Source organism: Lytechinus pictus, chromosome 19 (assembly GCF_037042905.1).
Source record: "Lytechinus pictus isolate F3 Inbred chromosome 19, Lp3.0, whole genome shotgun sequence".
Lineage (NCBI taxonomy): Eukaryota > Metazoa > Echinodermata > Echinoidea > Temnopleuroida > Toxopneustidae > Lytechinus > Lytechinus pictus.
The window spans coordinates 2,047,465-2,063,243 of NC_087263.1; the positions used below are offsets into that span (position 1 = coordinate 2,047,465).

Consider the following 15,779-nt stretch of genomic DNA (forward strand, 5'->3'; position numbering starts at 1 on the left):
ATGAAAAGCTGGCTGTGACCCATCTAAAATATCTCTTCTTATTAAACTTATATCATATTTAAGCGTAGATCTTTAGCTTTATCATAATTTAAAATATCATTTGGGCAACTTTTGTTGCATGAAAATAATCACTTTGTACCATGTTGTAGGTCAAAGGTTTCACCTATATCACAAAATCCTTTTAAAAACCCAGACACGGATTGAAAGAATCATTTTTCTTCTTTATAAAGATACCAAAACCATGAAATTTTGTCAATATTTAAAGCAGCAATGGTCGAATACAAAGAGGTGTTTTCGTCCTCACCAAGCTCATTAACACTGCAAAAACCCTCTAGCCATGAATATCAGATAAACATGATAAAAGAGGTTACTTTTTGCTGTTCGGCTCACTGAACGCTGTTCTCAAACATGACAAAGTGTTGCAAAGCTGCTTTGAAATTGTTCAATGACTGTCTCAGAAGATTTATTATGTTTAATTTAGAGAGTACAGTGCCCATTCCTCAATCAACCCTAAAGTATGCTTTTTTGTCTTTCAGCTGAAAAGGGCTCAATGTTTTTCTTTTCATTGTTTGGTTGTACGTTTTTGTAGAGGAACTTGAAAGGTTTGTTTCATTCAACTGTTCAAGGACTAGCAAATCGAAAATTATAATCTGTAAAACACAAATACACTCACTCATCATTCATATGTGGTTTACGAGATTGGAAATGTTTGGTGCTGTGATGTCAAACGTCATTTTGAGGAGTTGGACTTATTCTTGCTTAATCTTGTTTCTAGTTAATCAACTAGTTTATCACGGACGCCCATGGCATCTATTAGAATGCGATCGCAGAGAGCCGGCCCGGAGAACGGGGCCAAATGTGTTCATCAGGAGTCTTCGAATTCCCTGGGGAAAGGGTTTTTGTTATTTGATACAGAATCGACCATTTCATTACTGAGAACAAAAACTGACGAAGATGACAGCAACGGAGAAAGGTAGGAGAATAAAGAAATATGTGTTCTAGAGTGTGTTCTAACAACTGAAAACACATCACAAAAGTCTGAGTCGACAACAATATTATTGGATACTACTTTGGACAGCCCCCCCCCCCCGGGGGCACTTACATTGTTGTTATGGGGACGTTCGTGCCTCTTTGATGACCACCCTTTTCAGACCTAATGTTCAATTCTCTAGATACTTTGAACGACAAAAGTTCCGGTTAGAGGCCGCCCCGCTCGCAAGACTCCCGTTACGAAACATCTTAGTTCCCCATATCTCAACCCCAGATAACCTGATTTCCTTTTTACCCAGGTTACATTGTTACTACTAAAAAAACTTCATAGCACCGGAGTTTGCAATAACACCCTCCAGTGGATAGATTCGTTTTTGACAAATCGTCAACCAGCAAGTTATCGTACAGGGTGAAACCTACGACAAGTGTGATGTAACATCAGGCGTCCCGCAAGGGACGGTCATCGGACCTCTCCTATTCCTCGCGTACAGTATATCAACGATAATCCTTCTTGGATGTACTCCAACGTTCGGCTTTTTGCAGATGACTGTATTGTATACCGAGATATACATAATTATACTGGGACACAGAAATCTTACAAGGTGATCTGAACAAATTAACTACATGGGAAAAGGATTGGCATATGTCATTCAATGCCTCTAAATGCTTCAAAATGAGAATCACACATATAGAAAACCAATTCAAGTCAACAATAGGCTCAGTAATGTCACATCAGAAGAAGTGCAACATTATTTCTATGGGTGTGGAGTTATCTAAGGACCTATGTTGGTTAACTAATATTGACCATATCTCACCAAAGGCCAATAAGATGTTGCGACTTTTAAAGAGAAATATGCACCCTTGCAACAGTGGTACAAAGGACATTGCGTACAAATCTCTAATACGACCAAGGCTGGAATACCGCGCAGCAGTTTTGGATCCACAACACAAATAACATCAGGACAAGTTAGAACGGGTTCAACATAGGGCAGCAAGATTCACATTGAAAGATTACAGCAGGAAGTCTAGTGTCACCAAGATGCTACAAAAGCTAAATTGTGATACAATGAAAGTCCGCAGAAGTAAGGCTGGGCTGGCAACCTTGTACAAAGAGACACATGGATTTTTACCCTCAAACATATTACCCATCTTCAATCTCAAACCCAACCAGCTGTAGATATCAAACTAGACAAAAGGGAACTCTAAAATACAACGTTATAAGACCAAATAGAGACTGCTACCGACAATCCCTGTATCCCAAGACCATCCCAGAATAGAACCTTCTTGGTGAGGATGTCAGAAATTCCAGACATAGGAGTATTCAAACTCAAAACTTGAAAATGTGGATATCAACACCCTTGTCTCAAAAGCACATTACCAAAATAAACTGTGTTTAACGATTGACCCAAACGTAAGCGACAACCAGATTGGTGATTGTACAGTTGTAGGTCAACGGACAGATACAGATTATATTAATTTTCTCTGTTCCTCCCACGTCCCTATCTTTTCTTGATTTTTATTTTAAACTGCAGATTCGGAGGTTCGTGGAAATGCTGTATTATACTCACGGTGGGACTACTAGTAGCGATTGTTTTTACAATCGTCGTGGCACTGCTTAGTAGTAATAACGCACATCATAAGCAGGGCATGCCATCAGAGGGCGCTTCAGACCCGATGTCCAGTGTATACCAACATGCAGCTGTTGTGACGGATACAGAGATATGTTCAATCATGGGGAAGTAAGTAGCGATGTTCTGTATATTTACTACTAGCATAAATTGAAAAAATGTCTATTTGATGCCAAGCGTATAATCCACCAAAACAACTATTTTTTAAAGTATACAAATGATAGCCTGCCTTCATTTTATTTGTATGTCATTTGCTTTTCGTATGAATTAGGTAAACTGATAATGTGAATGCGTTCAAGTTGGGTCATTTAGGAAAAGCCCGTTGTGACTATAGGGTATTAACACACAACGGTGTACAAGACAGTTTTCTCTATGACAAAATATACCTGTGTTTGGCCATCGATATTTGATAATGTTGCATTTTCAGAAGTTTCGTAATTGTATCCCGTCAATGATTCCTGTATGACTTCACTGAGGGGCCCCGTTTAATGAAAGTGCCATCTCGATGCCATCTACATAGAAAGCCAAACTGCCATGGGTGCAGACGCGTGGATTTTGCACGTAGAAAACATGGTCGATTATTGTCTAGCTTGGCTTTCCATAGTGACGGCGTCTGTGGTTATTCATTATTTTGTTGATTTCACCATGTAAAATTTTCACATTCAAAATACTTACAGTAGGAGCAAAGTATATATTCATAAACAAAAGATAATTGAAGCGTAGAGTCCTCTGATTATCACAATTATTAAGAAGAATGCACTTTCTTGAAACGGGCCCCAATTTATTCGAGCCACCCCACCCCCTGAAAAAAAATGCAACAAATCCGATATCGTTAAAGTAACATTTTAAAGTTGTGTAGTTGGCCAATTGTGGCCTAAATTAACATGAAATATGAATATTCTCACGATTTCACAATAAATCAACTTCCTGCATGCCCCGTGAAACCCGATAATTCTTTCGAATCAATTTTTTTTCTTACTCGTCTGCACACAGGGAAATCTTGGAGCGGGGTGGCTCGGCTGTGGACGCTCTCATTACATCGCAGCTATGTATCGGCCTTGTGAATGCGCAGAGCTCCGGTCTGGGCGGCGGCTTCTTCATGGTCATTTATGACGCAGCCAGCCAATCGTCTCACTTCATCGATGCCAGAGAGACGGCGCCCTCAGGGGCCAATTGGGGTTTCGTCACTCATCGACTTGCAACTGGCTCGCAGACAGGTAATTATTTGAAGGGTCTACAGTTTCAGATTTATCCATTAAGAGTGCTACTACCATACTGTCATTTGAGCTGATGATTGTTTTAGGATATGTGATATTAAAGTTTGAAAATAATCAATCAATAAATGTGTAACGTGAATGACCCTTCTGTGGAAGACCAGTGATTTTTAACGAACGTTTTGTGTAATTTGACTTTTTTTTTTTCATAAAGCTGAACTGGCTACTCTGTTATATATAATAATAACTTACATATAGGATTGTAAATTGTTGCATCTTTATTTAAGGTATCAATTCAACAGCCATTCCTGGTGAAGTGCGCGGTCTATGGGACGCTCACCAAAAGTATGGAAAGCTACCGTGGGAGGATCTGTTTAAACCAATAATTGAGCTGGCTGACAAGGGATACCGTGCTACTTCGCATCTCGAGGATACGTTACGGAAGATGGTAGCGGTTAAACCGCTAAGCGAATATGAGGGACAATGGTATGTAATCAATTGGCACCTGAATATCTTAATAATACCATCAAATTATACACACCCTCTCGTAATCTTCGTTCAATCACTGACACATGCAGACTTTGCATTCCCTTGTCAAAACTCTCCTCTGCCGAAAAACGTTTTGCTGTAGCAGCTGCCAAGACGTGGAATGCTATCCCTCTTTCAATAAGAAATGCTTCCAGTGTTCTTGGCTTCAATACCTCCTTCCTCAATAATTAATTTCCCTTTGTATCTTGAATATTGTAGTTAAATTATTATTCATGTTAAATTATTATTCATACATTGTACGCGCTATGGTACTTTTTGTTTTTAGCGCCTCTAAATATCCATTATTATTATTGTTATTATCTGCTCTGTAAAAATCACAGTGTGTCCAGTGTGTCCAATGTGTTCATAGTGTGTCCAGTGTGTTCACCGTGTATCCAGTGTGTACACAGTGTATCCAGAATGTGCTCAGTGTGTCCTGTGTGGTAACAATGTGTTCAGTGTGTACAGTGTGTTCACAGTGTGTTCAGTGTGTCTACGGTGTGTGTTCACAGTGTGCCAAGTGTGTGTCCAGTGTGTTCACAGTGTGTCCAGTATGTGCAAAGTGTGTACCAAGTGTATCTGGTGTGTCAGTGTGTTCACAGTTTGTCCAGTGTGTTCAGTGTGTATCCGGTGTGTCCAGTGTGTTCAGTGTGTGTCCAGTGTGTTCACAGTGTGTCAAGTGTGTACATTGTGTGTCCAGTGTGTTCGGGAGTGTAACATAGTGTGACATCATCTTGACATTTGTTATTTCAAGAATTTTAACCATATGAATGACATTTTCACATAGTGTAATCCGTAAACAAACTGTGAAAACTCACATTATAGAGGTGTCAATAGTGTGGATCACCTTCACACTGTTCAATTTTAATTTTTTAACAGTATGAATTACATTTGTACATGATCCACAGTGTAAACACACTGCGAATGCTCACACTGTATAGTTGAACACAGTGTAGAAATGTATTCACACTGTTGAAAGTTTGAGTATCAGCGTAAAGCACCTCTTCACAGATCAGTTCACTAAGCGAAAACTGTGAAAACACTGCGGGACACTGTGTTGTGCTTTATGTTTTTTTTTTTTTTTAATCAGAATAGTCTTTAAATTAATTCAAGAGAATGCATTTTCACTTCATTACTGGGTATCTATTCATCTTCGATTGAACAATATTACAGGATAAAAAGCCATTCCTACACGAAGTTGCACCATACAAATCAATATCCGAAAACGCCATCAACGTAAGAAGAAAATGAAATGGGGAAGAAAAAGGAGGAGAAAGCGATTGTACTCCGTATTTTAGAAAAAAAAATACACAATTTAAACTTAGGAAGTAATTTAATTATTGATATGACTGCACAGTGCGTCCCTAAAAATATCCTTCTGACATAGGGCTGAATTAATTCCAAAATGTGGTAGTATTCTCAATTAAATGTACAAGAACGGAAAGCTCATTTCATGCTCTAACTTCGATGGAAATTGTCACTTTTCTCAGTTCAGCGGTTTTGAATACACATTCTATTATGTAGCAGTGATGCACTTCATGTATTCACATCAATTGAATTGGTTTTGTAATATTATTCTTGCATCGAGTATGTTTTCACCAAATTGAAAAGAAAGTCGTGTAATACGGAAAGCCATGTATGTAAATCTCGGCTATTATCATGACTGTATAAATCATTCCCCTTTATTTATATAATTTATGTATCATTCATTCTTCTTGATCCTTTTTCAAAGGGACATCTACTTAAATGAAGATGAAAGCTATAAACGCGAAGGGGATCTAGTAAAAAATATCGCCTTGGCAAACACACTGCGTGCAATATCAGTGAATGGATCAGACGAATTCTACACCGGAGCGACGGCAATGAAAATGGTTGACGAAGTGCAGGAATTAGGTAGGATTTGAGAAATATACAGATAGAAGTAAAGAGCGAGGGGAGGGAAAGACAGAAAGAGAGAGAGAGGGGGGTGGGTGAAAGAGAGAGGGGGAGACCTGCAGAGGGGGTGAATGGGGACAAGGGAAATGATAGTGATCGCGCGTTAAAGAAAAAGTTTGTTGTAAAAATGGCAGAAAAAGTTATTAAAAAAAAAAAATAATAATATTCCGCATTTATATAGCGCTTAACACATCGGAACGACGTCTCTAAGCGCTTTACAGATATATTATTACCCCGGTCATCGGATCCTTGCATGCCCGCATTCAATGTAAGCACCTTCTCCACTCCCTGGGGAGCATTCCAACAAGAGTTCCAAGACTCAATTGCTAGGCATACTACATAGGCTTTCGCATCCTACCGGGTACCCATTTAACACCTGGGTGGAGAGTGGCAAATTGTGGATTGACGCCTTGCCAAAGGACGTTAGGCCATGGTGGGATTCGAACACACGACCCTCTGATTACAAGGTAAAGGTTTGAGGAAAATCTATTTAATAAAAAGAAAGTTATTATAATTTTTGGTTTTGGATTCGTAGCGTCATACACGAGCGGGTGCCCCATATGTTATTTAATATATAATGCATACATTTCAATCTTTTAATTGTTCGTGATGACTAATTTATGTTTTCGCCTTAGGAACGGGTGTGAAATGATTTGTCTATTGATATTCTGAAGGTACAGTAAAAATCAATTTCAATTTTCTGAGAAAGTGACTTTTCATTGATTTTTTTACCATACGATATGCCTATGGAGAAAAGCGTCTCGCATATGACGTCACAAATCAAATAATTAAAATTCAACTAATTTTTTTATTCTTTCATGGATTTTTCTCAAGCCTTCGGCAATATTTTAAAGTATTTTTTCTGCTATTTTTACAATAAACTTTTTGTCGGGGTTAGCTTCCCCTTTAACTTAACCCTCAATGGCAACTGAGGACTCACACAAACTAAACTTTCGAACGAGGACGCACCGCACATTGCTGACAAATACCCGGTAAGCGGACCATTGCAAAAGGTCCTGAATTGTACACTTTTGCTTATAGGGGTACTTCATACCAATACTTCGATTCCCCAAAAACTTGTATGAAACATTTGTGGTTGTACAACCAGGGCACTGGGAACAATGAGGATGTAAATATGACATGCAAAAAAAGTGTTTACTACAAAAATGAAGGTTATTTCGTTTAGAGAAATTGGACGAGCCAAAAAAAAAAATCGTTTTTAACAGAGGGAAATATTATAGGCCCCAATCTCAACTGTAGAGTCACGTTGGATAAGCACCAACGTTGATATTTTTAAGCACTTATATTTATGCTCGTTTGATTTTTTTAGGCGGTATCCTGACAATGAGGGATCTTGGCAGTTATTCAACCCGATCAGGTCCGGCAGTGACGTCACCTGTCGGTGAAGATATGATATTACTAGCGCCCCCATCGCCGTCAGGGGGTCCAGTGCTACAGTTTATTGTCAACGTCATGCAGTGTAAGTGTCAAAGACTTCTCAGACATATACACTGCAAAAGCGCTGGTGTTAATTTAACACCATCCTGGTATTTATATCGGAAAGACCAAGGAAGTGTTAAAAGAACACCAGTTAAAAATCAAACCGATATTGTTTTAACACTAATTGGTGTTGCTTAAATCCCTATCCGGTGTTAGCCTTACGCCAGTCTGGTGTTGTTTCAACACCTCTCTGATGTTTTCCTATATACTCGTAGATACATGGGTGGTGTTAAATGAACACCAGTGTTTTCGCAGTGTAGGAGGCTTCCGACGGTGCATTTTCGGAAAGCATGTCAGTCATCCTTCATCAACACTATTGTGTTGGGATTATTTGCTCCACGGCGCACGACGGATTCAAGAACGTAGAAAATGTATTGTTAAATGCCCTTCATGACAATGAACTACCAAGGAGTCTTGCCGAAAATTGGTGAATCAAAACGGAGGTTTTGCCCCAGAGTCCGGAAAAACGACACTTATGCATTGTTTCGTCAGCTCCGAAACTCAGGAGGAAACTGCTGTTCCGGTTGACCAATTTCGACAAAGAACTCCTAGTTGTTTTTGTCATTTGATGGGCATGTTCAATGTCTTTACTATGTTCATGAATCCGTCACTCGTTGCAGTGTGACAACTACTTTAAAATATCTACTCAACGCCGCACAGAGTGGCACAATCACTTTATTTTTTTGATGTTGACACTTAAACGTGTTAATGTATGATGTAACTGCTTGATCATTTTCAGATCGAATATTTTCAGCTTTCCCTTCATCCTCCTATTGTGCATTAACTTTTTTTACTCCTTTCCGCAGCATTTAATTTAACACACGAAGATTTCAAACCTGGTCCGAATCTGGTTAGAACTTATCACCGATTTCTAGAAGCTAGTCGCTTTGCGTTCGGGCTAAGAAGTAGGATAGGGGACAAAGAAACCCCGGATGTACAGCAGGTAAGTCATTTCAGCTAGTGCAAAGCTAATAGCGCATTTTCGCACTACAACGCATAACGAGTTCAAGAATACAGTAAATGTATTGAAATTACATGTATTTGTCAGCTAAAAATAAACAGCTGGGATGCCTTTGTCGGAAATTGATGAACCGGAACAGCAGTTTCATATTTTGTTTAGGAAGTGACAGAAAATGCAAAATATGTCGTTTGTCCAGACTCCAGGACGAAACTGCTGTTTTGATTAACCAATTTTCGACAAAAACTTCTTGGTGGTTCATTGTCACGAAGTGCATTCGACAATAGATTTTTAATGTTCTGGAATCCGTCATGCTTTGTTGAAGCGAAAACTCTCTATTGCGACACTCGCAACTCTATTTTGCAAAATTAATGACAATGATTGTTTTTAATTTCCGGAATTTGAAACGTCCTTTTACCTGTTTTGGGGGAAAATTAAGTTTCAAAGTTCATTCACACGTGAAATACTATTTTGATTGTCATCATTATCATCATCTTCTTCTTCTACATCACCATCATCGTCATCATCATTACTATCACCACTGCCTTCATCATCACCATCATTCTTATCATGATCGTGATTACCATCATCACTTCCTCCGTCCGTTCATTCATTCGCCATCATTACCATCATCATATCACATCATTATCACCATCATCACCATTATCATACCACCATCATCATCGTCACTCTTACCATAAGCATTATCATGGTCGTCATCCAGTGGCGGACCGTGACCCGGATGAGACAATGATTGGAAGGGCACTGTGTTGTCTGTGAACAATGCTGTGCTCCTCCAAAGCTTTGTCTCCTCCGGGTTACGGTCATCATCACCATCACTACCACAACCACCACCACCATAATCATCGTCGTCATCATCATCATCATCATCATCAACATCATCAGCGTCATCATCATCAGCAGCAGCATCATCATCATCAGCAGCAGCAGCAGCATCATCATCATCATATCTCAATCTCCATGCGCGCCGTCACCATCATCACTTCTTTGTTTAATGTCATCACCTTTTTCAAACTTTTTTTTTTTCAGGCATTAGGTGCCCTTGGATCTCTTGAGTATGCCCGTCAAGTAGCGGCTTCAATTCCTACTAACCGTGTTTATTCTACGAACTCGAGCTATTACAACGTCATACCCCAAGTTACTACTACCCTAGGCGGTACGAGTCACGTTAGTGTACTCGCAGAAAATGGCGATGCGGCATCATCCACAACGTCCGTCAATTACAGGTTATCCATTTTCTCTTTCTCTCTTCGACTCCCCTCCACTGAACTGAGAGAGCCGATTGCCCATATCATTCTGTCTCCCTACCAATCTGGTCTCTCAATCACTGTTGTGCCAAAGGCCAAGGTCAAGAACAGAATGGCCGAGGTCAAGATCAAATCAAAGGACTAGACTACCGAGACCAAAGACAAGGACTCGACTTTCAAGACCCAAACCAATGAGAAGACGATACCAATACCAAATACTCGACTCCCAAGACCAAAGGCAAGACCTATATGTCCGGGTCCAAAGCCAAGGACAACACGTCCGAGACCAAAGGCAAGGCCAAGTTCACATAGTTTTTGTGAATACCAAGGCCAAGTCTCGAGAAACACAACACTGCTCTTTGTTACTCTCACCCACCCCCCCCCCTCTCTCTCTCTTTCTCTCTCTCTCTCAGTTCATCCTCATATGTTTGTGACGTTATGCTATTTTGTCAATACGAATATGTCAATAGCACTCGTTACAATCTATTGGAATCATTGGACTTGCTTGACTCAGGAACTTTGGTCAGCGAAGACCACCGACATAGCTAACCATTCGCTCTCAAGAGCAAAGTAAAAACTGATTCTCAGTCAATGTGGATAGCATGAAATGATTTTGAATGATTATGCATATTATTATTGACAACTCATTTTCATTCGGTGTTTTTTATTTTTTTTTATTTGTCACAATAATTATTGAGATTATATGGAAAAGTACAAAACTTATTTAAACACCAGGATGGTATGTGGTATTGCTGTCGACATCTCAAAGTCAACTCAGATCTTGCATAACCTTTTTTTAAACACTTTATTATGGAACACCCGCTGTGAGACAAAATAGAAAACGTTGACCCGGTATTTAAGATTGATTTTATTTTATTGCTCGAGTTGCTAATTTATATAAATATAAATATTTTAAATCATTATGCCCTTTTTTTATGCATGATAATTGTACAGTACTCTGGCAGAGAAACCTATGTTAGTACGTTCAATTTAATGCAATTTTTGTCCTCCATACAGATTTGGGAGTAAGGTCCGCTCACCGTCTACAGGCATCATTTACAACAACGACATGTCCGATTTTAGCTACGATCTTGCTTCCCCTAATTATGTCGCTCCTGGGAAGCGCCCTCTCTCGTCGATGTGTGGTTCTATAGTTATCGGCAAAGATGGTCACGTGAGGTTGGTGGAGGGGAGCGCGGGAAGCAAGAAAATCATTACAATGAATGCGTGGGTAAGGGGATCACTCATTATCTGTATGGCAAGGTCACCCAAGTCTGCGCAGTCCCCCATGTCTGCGCATACGTATATCGGCGCGATTCTATTAAAAGAATATACGCAACGAACACAAACTTTGCACATGCAATGCATAGACAGATGTTCATTAAAAAGAATCCGACTAAAAATGGGGGGGGGGGGAATAATGAATTTTGGGCATTTCATGTGACGGCCTCAAAATGCAGCCTTTCTCATTAAAATCCCCGAGTCGCGTACAAAGTAAACGGGTGCGGAGACACGGGGCACTATTTTTCTGTTCAATCTGAAAATGACTGCCCGAGGTTTTTTCCAAGAAAATCATACATTTCTTTCAATTTTCATGAGATATTTGGCACGCTTACTCATAATAATATAGAAAACATCAACTGAAAGATTTTGTGAAATAAAAAAAAATCATGTTAAATCTTAACTTAAATCGTTAGGTGCGCAGTCTTGGTGACCACCTTCATACCTATGATACGATATCCAACAGTAGCAAATGGTTAAGACCTAACATAAACTAATTTAATTCTATGGAGGACTATTCCGTGTACTTGACCAAACGTCCTTGTACTTCCAACATTTCAGTAACAATTTTCGGGGAAGGAATCGTGTCAGGGGGGGGGGGACAAAAAGGATTGGTCATTTGAATATGTCAGCCAATAAAGCAGTTCAATTTAAGGAGATTTTTGTTTCATTGACATTGATCAATTTTTTCTTTTTAATGTACGATCCATCAGGTTATTTTAAGTACGATGCTAGGTCAGATGCCACTCTCGCAAGCAATCGACGGAAAGCTGATTCACGCTGAGCTGAGACCCGAAATATATGAAGTTTATGAGAGTGGTTTTGATCAGGTATGTTGTGTTCGAAATGTTTTATTCCTTTTTTACTTTGATCCTCTTTTTTTTTTTTTTTTACTTTGGTAGAGATCTATGCCCATAATTATGGTCATGGTAAAATATACCCGCCCAGTTTAAGATATACATTTTTATTTTCATTCATTCGTTTGCATTGCCAAACTCAAATCGTACCGGATTTTTATCGTATATGCTCTCTTACTAAATAATTTGGAAGATATACATAAACTTTGGTTGATATGACGCTATTCTATCCATATCTGATTGAGTGAATATTTAATAATTTAATGAACATGAAAGATGTGAAACATTGTCCTATTTGAGTTTTTTGAAACTGTCTAGTAGTTGTCGATAATCTCTCTCTGAGGGATTATATTTTCTTGTACACTGTCAATGTGCAATAGAAAACAAACACAGGCCCTAATTCAACTTAAAACTTAAGATTGAACATCGATAATGCCTTGTTTCTACTAAATTTTCTTCAGGAAAGAATTCAAAGATGATTTTGATTGAACAAAGTTCACCAATTTGTATTATATCTAGGACATGATTGATCAGCTGACGACACTAGGCCATGGCTTGATCGAACAGACAACCATATTTGGCGTTATTCAAGGTATACTGAAATCAGACGAAACCATTTTTGCGTATTCAGACCCTCGGAAAGGAGGAAAATCTTCAGGCTACTGAGAACGGACTGAATTAGAAACGTATACTTCTTCTTTGCCATTTTTCTTGTCATTTTAGCTGAGGGTGGGGCCGGGGGGGGGTGAGGAGTTTCACAAAGAGCCAATCAAGTCATGCTCAAGAGCTAGCGCGTAAATGATATGAGGCTCGTTATTGATGAATGCGCGATTCAAGCGCGCATTCCCTAATGTTTTGACCAACGAACGTAGAGGGCAGCAACACACAAGCGTATTGCTATAAGGAAGGTCAACTCGATACGCGCATGCAGCTGAGCTGCGCGCGTATTTTATTGTTCATGCCAACGAAATCAAATGCCGATCCAATACAACAACAAATTAGTAGCGATCAAAAAACGAATATGAAGGAATATGACTACAACAATATCAAAGATAACTTTAAAAATATGTTGAGGAATATACATACATATAAAAACATACTTTGATATTTAAAACTTTACAAATATAAGTTTCAGGAAACTAAAATCATTACCAAATCGGTGATTGTTGTTATCAGCGATTTCACCAGACGGCTGTATTAGGTGATTTGCGTCGAGACGATTTTGTGACCACTCGCAAAGCATTTCGGGATTGAATATAACCACCTTATTTTCTCTGAGCTCTTCGCTGAACCCATCATCACAGTGCAGCTGCAGCGCAGCGCGCAGCCAATGCAATGCATCCGATGCATGGGTTGTTTTTTCGCCGTCCATGCCATGGTCTCGGACTCAGAGTTGAAATTTAGACCCGGATTTCGGGGATACAGCGCCTTTATTTCAGATTTATAGACTTAAAAGTCAAATGACATTTAAAGGTTGAAATCTAACCTTGAACAATCATCGTTGATAAACATCAGCCCTGAAGCCATGACACTTCAAATCAGGCCAGGCAAATTAGACGTCATTGTCTAAGTTGCTAGATCTATGACGAGTCGCCTGAAGCCCCAGCGCATCATCAACGTCACTAGCTAGCTGCGCGACCGGCCCAGACTCGGCGCACCCAGGCCAGAAAAATGACCTCGATTATTACGGTGGTTGTCTATGCATTTATTAGTGGTGCAGCGAAATTCAGCAGAAGAAAATAAGAGATATGAGGTATCCTCGTCACAGGCTTAATATTCCAAAATGAGGAAAAATGTCAAAATCATGATTATTTAAGCTAAATATTTTCTTTAAAAATGAAAGTAATATTTTTAATATTTATACCCAGAATAACCGATCTAATAATTGCTCATTAAAAAATATTTGAAATTAACAAATGAAAAAAAATCAACTCGACAAATTTCCCAAAACCCCACCTTATTTTTTAAAGTGGTCACAAAATTCGAGCGGAGTTGACCTTCCTTAGAGCAACACGCTTGTGTGTTGCTGCCCTCTACGTTCGTTGGTTTTGACCAACGTGATGATGCGTTGCATACCGCAGCACAGTTTGGGATTTGACTGCGATTTTACGTCTTATTTGAGCTCTGCAAAACAATATCTGGGACCCGGGGGGGGGGGCACTCGACCAAAAAAGTGGTAGGGGTGTGCCGCGGGCGAGACAAAAAACGGGGGCCTTGGAGCGGGCGAATTGTAAAAAGGAGGGTCCTCGGAACGGGCTTCGGAACTACAAATGTTTGTGAAAACGGGGGTCCTTGGAACGGGTCGCCTGCGTGCGAGTGCGAATGCATCCCTATGGAACGTGCATGCAGCTAGCCCGGCGGCACGACTGACGGGCGCGCTAGCGCAGAGGCGATGGTCGGACAGCGAGCTGCGGCCGCTTTTCACCAAAATTGCGACCGGAACGGCGTACCGGAAAATATGCGAAGCCCTGGAGCGGATTTTTTTTCTTCTTTTTTCTCGAGAAGAAGAAAATGCTATGCTTTGGAGCGGCTTTCTTTGTTCTTTTTCTCAATAAGACAAAAATGCTATGCCTCGGAACGGAAATTTGAGTGTAAAAATGGGGGTCCCCTCCGCGGCACATACCCACTATGCATTATATACTGAGTGCCCCCCCCCGGGATCTGGGACGTGTGAGATGTTTTATCTTGCTCCGTTAAAGAAAGCTGTGATCAAGTATGGACTGTTCGGAAGAGCTGATCGTGATTATCTTTCAATGAATTTATGTGTGATTCCTTTTGGGAAGATTTTGGTTTGAAATTTGCCATGGCTACTCCGCCATTTACGCCCGAACAAGTACAGTAGATCTATAGAGGAATAACACGTATAACAAAGCATAGGTGATGAAAAGCAGGAATTTTGATTTGACCTCGATAATGGACAATTTCAGTGCCAGTAGAAACGGTGATATTACAGTTAACAGTGGATTTAGTAGTAGTAGTTACTGTAGTAGTAGTAGTAGTAGGAGTAGTAGTAGTAGTAGTAGTAGTAGTAGTAGTAGTAGTAGTAGTAGTAGTAGTAGGAGTAGTAGTAGTAGGAGTAGGAGTAGGAGTAGTAGAAGTAGTAGTAGTAGTAGTAGTAGTAGTAGTAGTAGTAGTAGGAGTAGTAGTAGTAGTAGTAGTAATAGGAGTAGTAGTAGTAGTAGTAGTAGTAGTAGTAGTAGTAGGAGTAGTAGTAGTAGTAATATAGTAGTAGTAATATAGTAGTAGTAGGAGTAGCAGTAGTAGTAGTAATATAGTAGTAGTAGTAGTAGTAGTAGTAGTAGTAGTAGTAGGAGTAGTAGTAGTAGTAGTAATATAGTAGTAGTAATACAGTAGTAATAGGAGTAGTAGTAGTAGTAATATAGTAGTAGTAGTAGTAGTAGTAGTAATATAGTAGTAGTAATACAGTAGTAGTAGGTGTAGTAGTAGTAGTAGTAATATAGTAGTAGTAGTAGTAGTAGTAGTAGTAGGAGTAGTAGTAGTAGTAGTAGTAGGAGTAGCAGTAGTAGTAATATAGTAGTAGTAGTAGTAGTAGTAGTGGTGGTGGTAGTAGTAGTAGTAGTAGTAGTAGTAGTAGTAGTAGTAGTAGTAGTAGTAGTAGT

The 15,779-nt window shown here is 39.6% G+C and overlaps 1 protein-coding gene across 1 annotated transcript; it reads left to right on the plus strand.

Annotated features, from left to right (window-relative positions):
* The first annotated feature begins 730 nt into the window (after positions 1–730).
* On the plus strand, positions 731–12,898 carry LOC129283333 (glutathione hydrolase 1 proenzyme-like). Its single transcript, XM_064113670.1, has 11 exons — positions 731–973; positions 2,523–2,729; positions 3,612–3,835; positions 4,120–4,318; positions 6,093–6,253; positions 7,626–7,775; positions 8,602–8,738; positions 9,804–10,000; positions 11,039–11,252; positions 12,016–12,132; positions 12,679–12,898. The coding sequence occupies exons 1-11, from the start codon at positions 804–806 to the stop codon at positions 12,823–12,825; spliced, it is 1,923 nt and encodes a 640-aa protein (XP_063969740.1). The 5' UTR covers positions 731–803; the 3' UTR covers positions 12,826–12,898.
* The last annotated feature ends 2,881 nt before the right edge of the window (positions 12,899–15,779 follow it).

What these genes read in the sequence shown, in the direction of transcription:
- LOC129283333 (XM_064113670.1), top strand. Translation starts at nt 804, where the DNA reads ATGGCATCTATTAGAATGCGATCGCAGAGAGCCGGCCCGGAGAACGGG. An exon ending in TATTGTCAACGTCATGCAGT is followed by an intron (nt 7,776 to 8,601) that starts GTAAGTGTCAAA and finishes TCCTTTCCGCAG; the next exon opens with CATTTAATTTAACACACGAA. An exon ending in AAACCCCGGATGTACAGCAG is followed by an intron (nt 8,739 to 9,803) that starts GTAAGTCATTTC and finishes TTTTTTTTTCAG; the next exon opens with GCATTAGGTGCCCTTGGATC.